Source organism: Bacillus rossius (assembly GCF_032445375.1).
Source record: "Bacillus rossius redtenbacheri isolate Brsri chromosome 9 unlocalized genomic scaffold, Brsri_v3 Brsri_v3_scf9_2, whole genome shotgun sequence".
NCBI classification, from domain to species: domain Eukaryota; kingdom Metazoa; phylum Arthropoda; class Insecta; order Phasmatodea; family Bacillidae; genus Bacillus; species Bacillus rossius.
In genome coordinates, this window is record NW_026962013.1 from 7,325,336 (window position 1) to 7,339,241 (window position 13,906).

Consider the following 13,906-nt stretch of genomic DNA (forward strand, 5'->3'; position numbering starts at 1 on the left):
AGATATAAATTTAAAAAAATTTAAATAGTTTTAAAAATTTTAAGGTCAAAAAGATAGAAATAAATAGAGCAACTGTGCTACTTAGGTTAAAGACGGTTATTTAAGGTCAATTTACTTTAAACTAGAAGCGTAAGCTACAGTGATAAAAAAAAATTAAACAGGACAAACTGCTTCCAGTCTGTAATGGGATATTATTAAATATTATTTACAAATCGAACAAAACTTTATTAGTTTGTGTGTTTTCCTTAATGGCCAATAATATCATATAAGATTTAAAAAAAAAACTTTCAAACAATTAAGCTTAGTTAAATAACAAATTGAATTTCAAAAATAAATAATCTATTTAAGATAAACATTTCGTATGCCAATATTCCAATTAAAAATAAAGGGCTTTTAGCATTAATGTGCTATACTTGTACCCTAACCATTGTCCTAGGCCTGTATTTCAAATACAATAAAAAAATGGTTTGGATGTTGAATTAGCTACACCTGAACTATAACCATATTCCTAGTGCACGAAATCACTCGTACCATTCCTGATTTTTAGGCAGCCAATTTGTGCCCTATAATTTGCTGTTCTATTTTCCAAATTACGCGCAAGCCCAGAGCTCACTTTTTGGTTGATTTCATCCAGTGGACTGAATCAAATCTAGCGTAGTTAACTCGTGTGTATCAACGTAGAATGTACAAAGCAGGTTGGTGTCCCAAATTAATTTTAAGCTGTCGATTATATTCTGGAATACATTTTTTAAACTTTTATAGTCATAAAAATAAATAATCGCAACTTCAAAAGTACTTGAAAAAATTAAAATTAGATACAAAATTTGAAAAGCCCAATAGTGCTGCTATCTGTAAAATATATAGTTTATCATATGCATTGGCGTTTACCAAAGTCAAACAGAAAGCACTGAAAACAGTAACGAGTTTCATGCAAGACACAATACATGCCGTCACCCGACCTCTGTGAAAGGCCCGGGGGGTACCTGACGGGCGCTACGGGCGTCGCGATGCTCTTGTTGTCCGGAGGGGCGCCAGGCTAGCGGGCTGCTAGGCCGTTGATGTTGGGTCGTGGGAACTCTGCCCCCGCGTGCCCCGCCAGGTACACGGCTTGAATGTAACCTGAATGGTTCTACCTTGACTGTGAAGGCCGCTCGGCCGCGTAGAGGACGGGAGACTACGGAAAATTAGTGTACACGAGTTGGTGAGAATTACCTTTAATTTCGTCCCGCTACAAAACACTCTCACCAACACTTGGCGACGTCTAGCCGTTACACAATTAACACAAAAAGAAAAAACATAACACTACGTCACACTAATGGTTACCGCGGCAGTCTCGCGGGGCGTGGGTCGATACTCGCTGGAGACGGCCAGCGCCGAAAGTTAACGGGTGTAGGGGGGGCTCTATTAGCGGACTGCTAAATTCGGCGAAACACTTACGTGTGTGCAGCCGGCAGGCATATGCACAGTGTCCTTAAGTAAAACTTTCGCTGGAGTCGGCCAGTACCGTACGTTCTGTGATGCGATACGTAGCGCGGTATCACACTGAAGACGGTCGGGATAGACCCGGCTCCGCAAAATACGCGCCGAGTCGACGTGGGCAGCGGTGAATTAACAAAAGGTTTTCAATTTAAAGATTTAGTACAGAATGAAAATAATCAATGAAAGAAAACTTGGATGCTGCCCACGGACACACGTCTGTTCCCGGCGCGGAGTGGTTGGAGACTGCCGAACATGGCCGCCTCGCAAGGAAGAGAAACTTTCTCATCTTTGTGAGTCGGCGTCAAAAACTTATATTAATTGAATTTACTCTAATACCAGTGAAAACATGTTCCAGGTGCCCAATTAAAATGTAGCACCTGGTAATTGGGTGCTTAAGGCTTAACAATGGTTTTAATGTATTTAATTATTTAAATTGTGACATCAAGTTGGCGACTGTAAATTTACTAACATATTGTCCCACTGTGAATTGTTTTAGAGGGATTTCTCCTATTCTGACTTGATCATAGTAACGGGCATTTTAATTAAGGCCAGTGGCCGCGGTGACTGTTAATGAGGTTTGTTGTCTGCTCTGTGCGTGGTGTACTCGCCCGGAGTGGCTACGACGCACTTATTACATGTCGGGTAATTAGTAATTTCGTACTAATGGCTTTTCCCTTAATTGAATTATGGGTTCGAGCCTCTGGGGTTCCGTACCTTTAAATTTCATTATGTCTATTGGGGTCACGCCCGAGGCGCTCGCCTGACTCAATCCGGGTGGGCAAGGGGCGCGCTCCGAAAACGGGATACGGTACTGGCGGTGCGGAGCACGAACTTAACGGCCATGGTCGGTACGACGTCATACATAACAAGGATTTTTTTTATTTGCTATCTCACAGGGGTTGGGTTGGACACTTTCTAGAAAATTCTCTGTGAATTAGGGGCCAGTTGTATCCCAATAAGGTAGTATTTATTCTCTTCTTCAAAAGAATGTTTTACAATACCGTCCTAGTGAACTTTAGGAAACGTTGGTCCCATAGTTTTAAGAAAAGAATTTTGATGTAATATACCAAGACATTCTGTTGCCCGAATTAATCGCATGCACAGGACTTAAAATATTGTTTTCGTCAAAATAGTTAAACCACTGCTTAATTAAATTGTATATAATAATTTTTGTCATGATCGGAGAATGTAATAAAGAATTTGGTGTGCCAAATGAAACTTTATGATAATGAAATTTGCCGTCACCCGCGGTCTTAGGATCGAGACCCAGGGCGGTCCTAGTGGTTTTCAGTGGCTTTAAAGGAAATCTCCGGTGGGCGCCAGGTTAATTCGAGAATTAACAGAGGTGGTCGTGGGTTTTTTGCCCCTGCGTGTTCCTGCGTGTTTGACGGCTGTTGATGGTGGGAGGAAGTCCCTTCTTCTAATAAGCACTGGCCCTAAACAGTATAGAGGACTGTTTCCTAATTGTCCAGGAGGCGTTTACGAAATAAAGAAACTGTATTTAGTTGCTGGTTTTTAATCTCGTATTACACATAGTGTGGATGGTGGCACAAGTTACACAATTACACTTGACAAAAACACGTCACTACATACTCTCGCACTTATAATTAATTACGTACTTCATAGATGTTACGTTGCGGCACTCGCAAACAAGGTCCCTACATTGATTTGTGGGTCGACGAAGAGTTTGGGTGGATTAACGGCCACTCCCTTAAGAAGCTGTAGATAGATTCGTGCCTGGGCTCACCTGTGTGAGTCGCGGGACCACAAAGATAATCAAGCCCCCCACATCATTCTGTAGGTCCCGTTTCTAGAAGTCATAATGGCCCCCTCCCCCCACTTTTTTTCTAACAGAGATAAAAAAAAAGTGTGTTTTTTTCCTTTATGTACATTGTTTTAGTTTTATATATATATATATATATATATATATATATATATATATATATATATATATATATATATATATATAAAACTTTTCACAATTATTTTTAAAACATATTAAAACTAGTTTTAAGTCAGTGTTTCGATTGTCAATGTAAATTTATTTTGAATAATAGCAAATAAATGAGTGTAAGTGTTCTGCACTGTCAACATGGTGTCACGTCAATTGGTGGTGGTTTTGTTACTCACAGTTGTAGATTCAGACATATTCGGTACGCACACAGCATATTCCGAATAATATTTTTCGGGTGTGATATTTCATCGGTAACTAAATTTAGGCCTTACTGTTTAATTTTTCTATGATTTATTTAAAATTGTCTACTTTTTTTGTTTTAAGTTTTTTTTCTTTCCTTCGCAGACCCCCTAGACCCATGGGCCCCGTTGCCATAGCAACGGTAGCACCGGCCATGTGGGGGCCCTGAAGATAATATTACATGGCAAAGTCTGTAAGGTTGTAGTCGGCGGGCGTATGTTCGCCGAATTACGCGAAGTTCTGTTCGCGGGAGTCGGCCCGGACTGTAAGATGACTGCGTCGCGAACCTTTGTTCCGCAACGAGCAAAAATAAAAGCGGCCGGGATAAACCCTGCACCGGAAAAGGTCGCGGGGACACGCGGGGAGAGAATAGAGGAAAAGGTTTTAGCGAATTAAAAGAGTTACCAGCATGACGAATCAGAAGCACAAAGGTTGAAGTCTCCCCGCAGGATCACACGTCCGCCCCGGCCCGTGAGTAAAACTCTACTCCTGCTTTGTGCCGGCGCGAAGTGGGAGGGGAGGAAGCGCCATGACGCGCCAAACTTTCTAATATGCCGTTATTCCAATTTTATAATCATAATTAATCATTATTATTTATAGCACACTCGTATCTCAATGACATCTGTCTGAATTAGTTGGCGGAAGGCCTATTATAATAATAATAATAATAATAGTGTACATAAAAAAATTTAGATTAATTATATCTTAAAATAAAAAGTCAAGCTGGAGACTGCCTTGTCACTTGTTGACTACTCCAGTGGCTATTTGAAAATAAAAACAGGAAGTAAATTAGGTTGGTCAACAATGTGGTTAATTATTGGTGGAAGGCTGCAAGGGACATTCCGGACATTTATTAATTGCGGTTTCCCACAGGGGAAACCGCTGCACCCCTACAACACTCTTTCACTATTATGTGTTTTTATGCTAATTAAAAATCACTTAATCACAGCAATTTATGATGCGTGAGAACTGGTTGGCGGTGTTGGCATATGGACGTATCTGGGTAGGTACTCACCGGCATCGACGGCTCGCTTGACTTGCGTGAAATGTGCTAGGGGTGCTTTCCATTAGCGGGGTTTAAGACTGGCGGGTCGAGGCTGGGCTTTATAGCCTTCGGAGGGACGACAAAGTATGTAAAATATATATAATTTTTGACTTTTTTACCTTCTGTATGCAACATGCAATTTTTTTTTTTTTTGTAGATTTAGGCTTAACAAGATTGAAGTTGAAACTCTATTTACATAAAAATGAAGTAATTCAAGGGAATTCGGTTTTGCTTTAATGTAGTTTATTTTTTTTATACATTTATACTTAACTAATGAACACACAGTGGAAATTCGGAGTAACAATAATTATGCTAACTTCTTCATAAGTGTTCAAATTGCTTGCAGGTAACCTTTCATAAATAAGTAATTATCAACTTAAAATTCCTACTTTGAGAAATTTTATCTAACAAATATTTTGCCAAGCATAATCAAGAAACGAGCATTGTTTAAGAAAGGTCAAGTTCTTTTAGTAAACTTAAATCCTAAGTGATGTACCACTATCTCATATTTCCATTTTGGCCAACTGTCGTGTAGTTAAGCTCCCATTAATTGTTAGTTTATTTATCAATTTTATTGGTCATTCATTTCCTTATTAGCTAATTTTTCTTGTTTAAGTTAATTGTGTTTCTATCATTTAATCTTATTAGAAGTTAAACATGCATGTTAGCAGACATACCGAGTATGAAATAATCAAACCAATGGACTTAGCTATACTATAATTTAATATATTAACAGCAATCAGATGAACAAAAAAAAAAATAATACTTTTTCTTAAAGCTACATTTATATTCAATAACTTGTGATTAAAAAAAAAATAGCTTTGTCAGTGACTTTGATGCCACTCCCACTGCCTGATTATGTTTAGAATAAATGTTGAATTGAAAATCTCAATGAAGTGCCCGAGAGGGGAAGGTCGAGGAGTGGTGGAGGGGGGTTGTTCGACCTCGTGGCTGCAGGCAGGAGTGCGTAGTTAGTTTGAACTACCTGGGCTGTTCAGGCCACCCAGGAGGACACCTTGAAATAAAAGGAAACTGACTGAAAAGACACTGCACTTTATTACCGTTTGATACACATGCTGGTCCAACCCTGGCCGAGTCTGCTGTCACACCGTCTCTACATGGTGGGTTTAACACACCGACGTTGCGCGCAAACAGGTTAGGCAGCAAGCGTGTGTAGAAGTTCTATCACGAGGCCGGCACTGACAAAACATTCCAACTTTTTCCACTGCATTCATAAAATGTCCCTACCCACCAACATTTAAACTGATTTAAGTATATTTTCACACATAAAATTCTCAGTATACAGAGTTTTTAAAATGGAATTCTCAGTATTTTATAGAGCAAAAAATTCATACCTTAAAAAAAGGGCAAAAAATCACACTGAGTCTATTGAAATTTACATTCAAAGGAATTGAAAGAATCTCTCTCTTACACTAAATGTTAAATTTCAGAAGAAATTTACCCTAAATCACAGAATTCTTAATTTCTATGGCAACCAACAGTCACAACTCAACGAGAATAAAACACACACAATTTATATCTATATATATTTTTTATTTGTTTTCTTGATTTACAATCTGTAAACACAAATATTATGACAAACATATCAGAGTGTTACGTACGTTAGAGTACTGGGCACAACCCATTCTTAACCTACCTTATACTTGTAAATAAATTTTTTTTACAATTTTATATTTTTACATTTTTTTTTGTACAAACGGCAACTAAAACTTTATTTTACATATTTTCATACGTACAAAAACTTATAAATACTTGGGCCGCCCGAACCCCCGAATTAGTGGCATCTCCTGAACCAAGAGGTGCCAAGCTCACGCCCGCCCGTCCACTATATAAAAATATGTAAAATGAATGTGGCCACTGCACAGTACCGGTGCAACACAATGTGTTTGACAGTCTGCGACAAATGACACCAGCGCTGGCGGAACGAAGTCGGCCGAGTTAGTCGGTGCGCCGCCCCACGTTGTCATCTGTCGAGAACTTGTTAAACATATCATGTTGCCAAGGAGGGGACCCCCGCCCAGAAGGGAACCCTGCAACCAGAGCCCATTGCCACTTCAGCCTCGCTGCGTCGAGTCCGCTTGCACCGCCACTACACAATGAGTTTACCTAAAATAATTAAAAATCACAGCTACAATATTTTTTTTTTCTTTTTCTTTTCTCATGGTTGCAAACAAAACCTAGTGTGTCATCCCCCATCAATCTCAAAAACAAGAACTATTTTAAAAGCGAAACAAAAGAAATCACCCCAAGATTTTTCCATCACAAACCGCAGCCCCGTAAGTGGACTCGTCACAAACACAGAAGCAAATTTTCTTTAGAAATAATGATAATTATAATAATACAACATTACTGCTAACACACTTTGGAACGTAAATACAGATAAATGTTCACGGAGTTCTCTTCCAGCCAGTCTTCAGTCTGTGTGCATGTCACTACCGCGAGGATAGACCTGTCTGCTAATAATAGGAGTTATGGGAGGATGGAATTAGCAAACGGCCCTATCCCATCCCCGTCAGAACGCATTGAAAAAGCCGCCTGAAAAAACGGAAAACTTCGTCGTTAAGACAAACATCACAGCCAGCCAGCAATCCAAACGTCCACAACACCAAATTCTCAACATTACAATGCAAAGGGGGAAAAAAAAAAGAGGAAAAAAAGGAAGGGGGGAGAATTAATTAATTCTGATACTGCAGCTAGATGGAATAAATAGGGTTGGACATGAGGAAACTTAAACTACACAAATAGGAAAATTATTATGCAAACACTCGACACATATGACGGCAAGAATACATTAACCAAAACCAACAAAAAACAACAGCACTATCCACACACAAATGAACGTGAAGCGCATAAACTTAAGTGAGCTTATTTAGCATCAACAAATATACCGTATTTACTCGTGTATAGCGCGCCCTCGTGTATAGCGCGCACCACAATTTTGGAACAAATTCCAAAGAAAAATTTTTTTTTTCCCCATAAATAAATTTTAATAAAATTTTGTGGTACCTGTTAAGTAATTACTTATGAAACAATGATTATTTACAATGATGTGTGGTGATGTGTCAGGAAAATACTTAAATTAAATACTCTTCCACCTGAAAAAGCGAAACTTTTGTGGCATACTGTACCATCTGAAACGACAAGGGCAAGCTAACTCTGCTGTGTAGACGAAAGATAATGAAGCGCTGTATCGTCACAACTGGTACGATGAGTGGGAAGGGAGGGAGGCAGGCAGGAACAGGACTATAACCATCAAGTAACTTGACAGTTGACAGGACTAAACACCACCTCTCCCGTCACCGTTGCTAAGCTGGCGCCGACGACTAGATGACTCACCTCGTGCGCGCACGCGCGTGTGTGTGTGTGTGTGTGTGTTTGTGAAAGAGAGGCCTTGTTGCTTGTGTGTATGCGTGGGGGCTGGCCAGAAAAAAAACACACCCGGCAGTTAACGACTACCACTCCTCCTTCCCGTCCACCCCTTTTTTTTTTCCGTGTATAGCGCGCATCCTTGATTTTTTTCCTTTACTTGAGGGAAAAAAGGGCGCACTATACACGAGTATATACGGTATATCTGACTGAAGTTATTCAAATTTAAAGCTTTCAGAATGTATTAACTAGTTTTAGTTACAAAAACTGAATTACATTTTTTACCTTATAATAATTAATTGGCTATAGTTGCTTAACTTATTATTATAATAACAGCAATTATATTAACAAGTACTGACATAAGTATATATATTTCCTTTCAAATAAAGAAATAATTCTTGCTATCACATGTTCTAATGTTATATAACATGCTTAAAACATAACTAACAATTATATACAGTCTATCACAAGTGTGCTCACTTAAAGGTAACAATAATTTAAAAAATACTCCTAGAGGCTTCTCAACAAAATTAAAAAAAAAAAGTAACTGATTCATACACAAATAACAAAAATTTCAAAACATTATGTTGTACAGATTCTCCTGGCAAAAATAAAATTATAACAAATAACTAGGGACAGAGCAGAGGCAAATTTGTACTAGACATCCATCTGGCTAGTATTGCAAGTGTCTTCAACTTCACATCCACATGTAGTCAAAACTTGTAAAAGTGAAGCTTCCTATTTGTAAAATATTGGTTCGAAACATCAGACCGAAGCAAAATAACAAATTTGGAGCAGCGTCAATTTGTAGCAAGGCATGCAATGAAATGAAACGTGTGATCAGTTACAATCTAAATTTGCCTCTTTCAATCCCTTCACACACGCATGCACCGCGAAGGAGCCGGTCAAAAATAAAAAGTCCTGGAAAAAATAATGCACGGAATGGTGGCGTGCCAACCAGCGTCGGGACGAGCGCACCCACGGTGTGACGCAGGTTCGCAAACGTGCGTGACACCGTGGGATGCGTCGCTCCCGACACCAACCGGCGACCCGGCAGAACACAGGAGGCTGCGATCTGCTCGGGAGCCACAAACCGCGGGCCCACATTCACCATGCTTCGTCTCGGGCCGGGCGGTGGAAACCAACCCCGCCGCAATCACTTACGTGGTGCGAATCCACCACGCCGAGTCATCCCGCGGTTGGGGATGAAGCCGCCCCGGGTGGGGCCCATGCCTCGGAAGGGACGCCCTCGCATGGTGCCGCGGCCGCGAGGCATCCCGCGGTTCATCATGCCCCTGCCGCGGGGCGCGCCGCGCATGTAGCCGTCCTCCCGGTTGTCATGCTGCAAACATCGCATAGCTTCAACGTGCCCAAGACACCAACGCCGCAGATCAAAAACACTACCGACGCACTTCCCCTACGTACTGACGATTTTTAACAGCAAAGGAATTGAAATGAAACCAATTTAAAAGGTTACCAAAAATAAAATAAAAATTCTTTCGTAAGTTCCTTTGGCTGCAGGTTCCAAACGATAAAATACGCTGTTAATATATATATATATACAACAACTCCGTGTAACAAACTTGAAGGAACTGTGCGTTTGTTACAGTGAGGTTTTTTTTATAACAAGGTGGATTCAAATCCAACAAGTGATCTGTACCTACAAAATAAATAGCAATATACTTAATAGAGTAGAATTCGGACATCAGAGTCAGGTAAGTAAAATCTTAAGCATAAACTTTGCAGGTCAATCAAATGGAGAAATATCTAGGTACTTTGCCTCAAGTCATGACTGAGTAAAGCCTCCCTGATCAACAGCACACAGAATTTTCAGCTTTGTGGTAAAAGATATATACATACATATATATATATATATATATATATATATATATATAAATTATCTGAAAACGAAAAATACATCACCGAAAGTTACGTCTCCTCACAAACTATCACACATGATTTACCTAACCATAACCTAATTTGTAAGTAAACAAAATTAATTCGTAAAAATTGAACTCCAAACAAGAAAACAAATTAAGTAATGCATATTTAACCACATTTTGGAAACAACTCTAAAACTCCTGCAAATTTTTGTTAAGTTTTTTAACACTTCCACAGAATCTAGATTGCATATTGGCATTCATAACAACGATCGGGCATTTTCACAGGACACAGACGTAAAGTATGAAAGTAGGATATGCGAGAAATTTCAAATCAATGTTCGGAACAATGATTAATTGAAGTGCACTTTTTTTTTACTTAATGTTGGTACCATGTGAAACTTTACTAGTTTCCAAGTGTGTCTCAGTACTTCAATATGGTCAATCAATTGTAAGATGGTGGCAGTATGTGCTGAAACATAATATAGTTACAAAACAAATGGAAAAAAATATGACAATTCTACAGAAACATTTTAAAGATTTTAAATTATTCCTTCATTTAGGTGTTTTTGGCAGAACTGTGAAAAAATTCTTCATTATTTAAAGACACAAATACATAAGATCATATAGCATTTTGGCGAGACCTAACAGCTACGTCATTATACAGAGGATATTTGGTTATAAAAGAGTTTCTTGTACGAGATTTTACTATACATAGGACTTAAGATATATAAAGAGCTTCACAAGCTGACGCATGCCTTTCAAGTCTGAGTTAACAACTGGATTATTGCATAATAGAGAAAATATTTGAGGTGGCACACAGCGTTTGGATAGCGTTAAACCAAAGTTATATACAATTAACAACTTTATAAAGCTGTTGGAAAATGATTTCATCAAAAATTCTGGGGGTTATGTCTTTATTGCAAACATATTTTTTGTGACAATGGGGGAATAATCAGTTTTTAAAGCTGAGTGTTGTAACTTCGACTTGATGTAAGTTTTTGGACATACGCCATTGCTAAGAACTTTTTCTGTCGAAGAGAAACTAAAAACTAAAATAAAAATAAATAAATAAATAAAAATACCCAAAAGACAAAAAAACACAAATTGAGAAAAAAATTGCTATTGTCAACAGCTGTGTGTTTGTAGCACCCAGTTTCTGTGAAATGGTAGCAATCAGTTTAAGGATGTCGTTGCACCACCAACCTCGTAGTAGAACTTCCCTTTGGGCACGTACTCCGGGGAGGAGGACTCCCAGGACTTGTAGAACTTGTCGGGCCGAGGGGTGGAGGAGGCGAACTCGGGGGGCGGGGGCATGGGCTGCTTGTGGTAGTAGCGCTCCGGGGGCATGACGCGGGAGTCGTCCCGCTTGTACCGGTCGCTGCCCGGGGGCGACGGCTGCACCATCGAGTGGTGCCGGTCGCGGTGGTCCCGCTCCTCCAGCATGCGGTGGTGCCCGTCCCGGTCGTCGTGGCGCTCCTTCTTCTCGTTGATGCGCATGCGCAGGTCGCTGCCCAGCCTGTGCCAGGCGACACTACCTCAGTCTCCACACTCCCCGTGTCCCGTCCAGACATCGTCCTTTTAAAACCCTTTGTTTTGTAGTGGTAGTTCTATGGTACCACTTTGAAAAAAATGTTACCATTCGCAATGTTTCAGTGGTATTGCCGAAATACCTAGTGTGAGTAAGCCTCATGCTGCTATCTGGCGATCCAAACAAGAACGAGCCACATTGGCTGATTTGATTTTTCCTTCCGCCACGTCTGCTAAAAGTTACACAATAGATTATAATTAATTTTTAATATATTTTTGTGTGCCTCAAAGGGTTAAAGTCTCTACAAGATACAAATTTACACGTTCAAAGTAAATTAATACACTGGTGTGTCTGAACTTTAAGACATGATGTTCCTTAGTCTCAAGACTACTTATCAATTGCCATCTTGATTTTTTTTGGTAGTTAATTTTTTTAGAGGAGTATTGTTTTAACATTCTATCTCATTGTCTCCCCTGGATTTGTTGTTCTGCCACAAATGTTTAGTTTAATATAATGTCTGTAAAAAGTTACACAAATGATAATCATTTAAAGATTTTATAAATTGTCTAAATGGCTAAACAATGTTGTAGTAGTAGCAACATAATGCCCCAGAGCAATAATATTTTTGTTAATCTAGAAATGCAATTATTACCGTATCTAGCAATACAAAAAAAGTGGCAACCCAAAAGAACAGGATCTTGTTCACGTCGAGTGCACGAGCTAAAACTGGCTCGCAGCACAGTACACAACCCCACAAGAGGGCACCGACAGCGACTAGCCGTACCTGTCATCGCCGTAGTCGCGCGGTCGCTCGTAGCTGCGAGACCTCTCGCGCCGGCTCGAGTACTTGAGCTCCTCGCGGTGGTGACGCACCTCCACTTCGTGGCGAACATCGTCTCCACGCCTGCAACATCCAGCCTCGCTCACCGTCTACACAAACCGTCAGCAACAGGCAGACCGGAAAAGGTCGAACCTCAGTCTTTTTTTCTATAATTCAGAATTTTATTTGAAACCATACAATAAATAGGTAGCACTTAATTATTATCAGTTTTTTTTTCCCCTGGACATAGTTAAAATTTTCCTACAGTATCCGGACCCCACCTAAAACTACTTGCCGACCCCTGTGGGACTGATTTTACAACATTAGCGTACTTCATATACGTTGCACACAGATATGAATGCACGGAACAGCCAAGCGACATTACAAGAGACCAACCTGTCATAGTGTGAATCATCCCTCACTTTCTCTCTCTCGTACCCCCTGTCGTACTCGTGGACGTACTCTCTGGAGGAGTGCTCACGCTCGCGGCTGCGGGGGCGATACGTCTCGCGAGACCTGTGACTCTCTGCGTAGCGGGGCGGCGGCGGAGGGGAGGCGTAGCGGTGGCCTGGACACAGAACCAGACGCTTCACACACACCTGCATCGAGCTGCAGCCACGGATAGTCAGGTTATTGCACACACACACACACACAGCCAATAGCATATCCCTGGATAACTAAGGTAACATTACTTTGGAAGCCATGTGGTTCACACACGTAACTGCCTCACCTGATCCCGAGCGTCCCACAATAGCAACCACGCGGTGGTGTTCCTCCACAGATGGGCGGCGCTCGTACGACGGAGAGTACTTCCTTCGATCAGATCGAGCTTGCACGATCTCCTCGCGCTCGAATATAGGCCGAGAACCTTCACCTATGCACACAACACTTGTTATTCAAGTCCTCCCATAACAAGTTTTAAATCTGTTAATGTTAGCATGCATTACTTTATCGATTTATCTTTATAGCATTAGAACTCAAATTACTTCAGAAAAATCGAGATTCCCAATTGCTTTTTAGCTTTAAAATACATTTATAACATAAAATGTGGTAATGAAATGTGTAAAAAATACACCAAACAAGCAAGCATTACACATGAGAGCGTTAACAGAAACCCATTTATTCACCAATTAACTGTGCTTTGCATTTTATTAAGCTAAAAAAATATTGTAGACTATAATTTTCATGGAACTCAGTTTACAAAAAAAAAAATGTTATGACGTTTAAGCTGCAAAAACCATAAAATTTGTGAGTACAGCAAGTAAATTAATACAAATAATTGGATATATAGAAAACTAATTTTGACTGGATAGAGAGTAAATATAAAATTAAAATGAGCAGCACCAGTTAATTGCAGAAATTTAAATATTGCAAACTAAAGTGTATTCACAATATATGAAAAAAACAAACATGTATATTAGAAGGTACAAGGAAATAAAAAGTACACCAATACAAGCATAAGCACCATAATTAAAGTAATAAGAAGGTAAGTCAAAAGAAAAGTAAAACTCCCAAATTAAAGGAAAAAGAAATATTTGACTCAATACTCATGCAGAGCAGAAAAATGTTT

The 13,906-nt window shown here is 39.8% G+C and overlaps 1 protein-coding gene across 18 annotated transcripts in view; it reads right to left on the minus strand.

The window, feature by feature from the left end:
- Positions 1 to 6,251: 6,251 nt before the first annotated feature.
- The window catches only part of LOC134543110 (serine/arginine repetitive matrix protein 1-like), a 46,253-nt gene continuing 38,598 nt past the window's right edge, over positions 6,252 to 13,906 (minus strand). For 9 of the 18 annotated variants that reach the window (XM_063387922.1, XM_063387914.1, XM_063387925.1 and 6 more), the window contains 6 exons: positions 13,067 to 13,210; positions 12,733 to 12,904; positions 12,301 to 12,420; positions 11,192 to 11,504; positions 9,270 to 9,447; positions 6,252 to 6,769 (listed from right to left, as the gene is read on the minus strand). In XM_063387922.1, the coding sequence (XP_063243992.1) occupies positions 6,678 to 6,769; positions 9,270 to 9,447; positions 11,192 to 11,504; positions 12,301 to 12,420; positions 12,733 to 12,904; positions 13,067 to 13,210 (1,019 nt within the window). In that variant the 3' untranslated portion in view covers positions 6,252 to 6,677. Of the gene's footprint in view, positions 7,275 to 9,269; positions 9,448 to 11,191; positions 11,505 to 12,300; positions 12,421 to 12,732; positions 12,905 to 13,066; positions 13,211 to 13,906 lie in introns of all 18 variants that reach the window. The other 9 variants (XM_063387929.1, XM_063387931.1, XM_063387919.1 and 6 more) reach the window with 1 other exon arrangement.